Below are 1,482 nucleotides of genomic sequence, written 5' to 3' on the forward strand. Positions count from 1 at the left end.
CAAATATAGCAACAGATATTACACAAAAAACATTTATCAAAGAGGCCAACATATTAGGAAAATTCTATAATAAGAACATCATCAGTCTATATGGTGTTTGTATTGAAGACACTCCATTTTATATTGTAACAGAGCCAATGCATCAAAATCTTAGAAATTATCTGAATAGGCCTCCTACACAAGCTGAAGTAGTGAAGTTGGTGGACATTGCTATTCAAGTTACTGATGGTATGATTTATCTAGGAGAACAAGATTACATTCATTGTGATCTAAGAGCAGAGAATATACTATTAGGAGACCATAACACTGTCAAGATAGCAAACTTTCATCTTGCCCAACACCTCAATGGCAAAAAATACTGGATTGTTGAGAAAGGAACTAGGGTAGCTATAAGATGGACAGCACCTGAAGCATATACTTTAAAGCGACTGAGTATTAAATCTGATGTTTGGTCATTTGGTATATTACTATGGGAACTGGCTACCAAAGGAAAGGAACCGTATCCTGGCATGACTAATGCACAAGTACTGGAATCAGTATCAAAAGGTTATCATATGCCTATACCCCGAAATTGTCCTGAACCATTTGAACTACTTATGATGAACTGCTGGAAACAGAATGAAGATCAAAGGCCAACCTTTATACATATCTTTAATATACTTTACTTACCAAATAAATAGACTATGCAATCATATTTACTAATTTTCTTAATGCACAGAGTTTGATTTGTAGTAAAATGGCCAGAACTATTGAATCATCATGTTTCATGTATAATAGTAATTATACAAAATAAGCCAAGTCTAATTTTGATTCTAGTGGTAATAAGGCTATATTGTAGGCTTTGTAGCTTAGTTCCACTGCTACATTTAAGTTTAGAAATTAATTATGGCAGTAATGTACAAAGCATGCAAAAAGTTCATAGGTTTCCCTTTTTACACATACAGTATAGGGGCTATATTTCGTCAGAAAAAATATTTCACAAAAATTACCTTTCAACCTATTCACAAAAATTTTTGCATTTTTTCTATTGACCACTTTTAGTATGATAAATAATTATCATAGATAAAAATTCCCAAATTTTTAAAATCGCAAAAAAAATTAAAATTCTTGTGAATGATATCCCTATATGGTAGCTCTTATAAATTCAATGTCGACTAAAAATAAAATTTTCTAATTTCTGATTCTTTGTCCCTCCTTCTCTCTCTTTCCTCCCTCCCTATAACATACGTGACTCAATGAGATGGTTTTATCATTGATTCCATTGAGGTTTCTCTTCTTAAAACCAAACAATCTCCTCCAATGATAATGATAACTAACACTTGGTGATGAATCAGGCCATGTACTGAAGAATGTCTTGATCAGTTGGTAGTGTAATAACTGGATGTTTATTAGCAACTGCTATTGTAAGGACTGTAGAGAGGAGGAGCAGAGAGATGGAGGGAGGAGAGAATATTAAAGGAGAATAGGAGAGAGTGCCTCGGG

The 1,482-nt window shown here is 33.3% G+C and overlaps 1 protein-coding gene across 1 annotated transcript; it reads left to right on the forward strand.

Annotated features, from left to right (window-relative positions):
• Window positions 1–5: 5 nt before the first annotated feature.
• LOC100633959 (tyrosine-protein kinase SRK3-like) lies at window positions 6–731 on the forward strand (the record flags this gene model as incomplete). The annotated part of the gene is made up of 1 exon (XM_011410608.2): window positions 6–731. A coding segment is annotated over one exon (675 nt), but the record flags the coding sequence as incomplete, so codon positions are not given.
• Between the last annotated feature and the right edge of the window lie 751 nt (window positions 732–1,482).

The sequence above is a fragment of the Amphimedon queenslandica genome, unplaced genomic scaffold (genome assembly GCF_000090795.2).
Source record: "Amphimedon queenslandica unplaced genomic scaffold, v1.1 AMPQUscaffold_7657_Cont20394, whole genome shotgun sequence".
NCBI lineage: Eukaryota > Metazoa > Porifera > Demospongiae > Haplosclerida > Niphatidae > Amphimedon > Amphimedon queenslandica.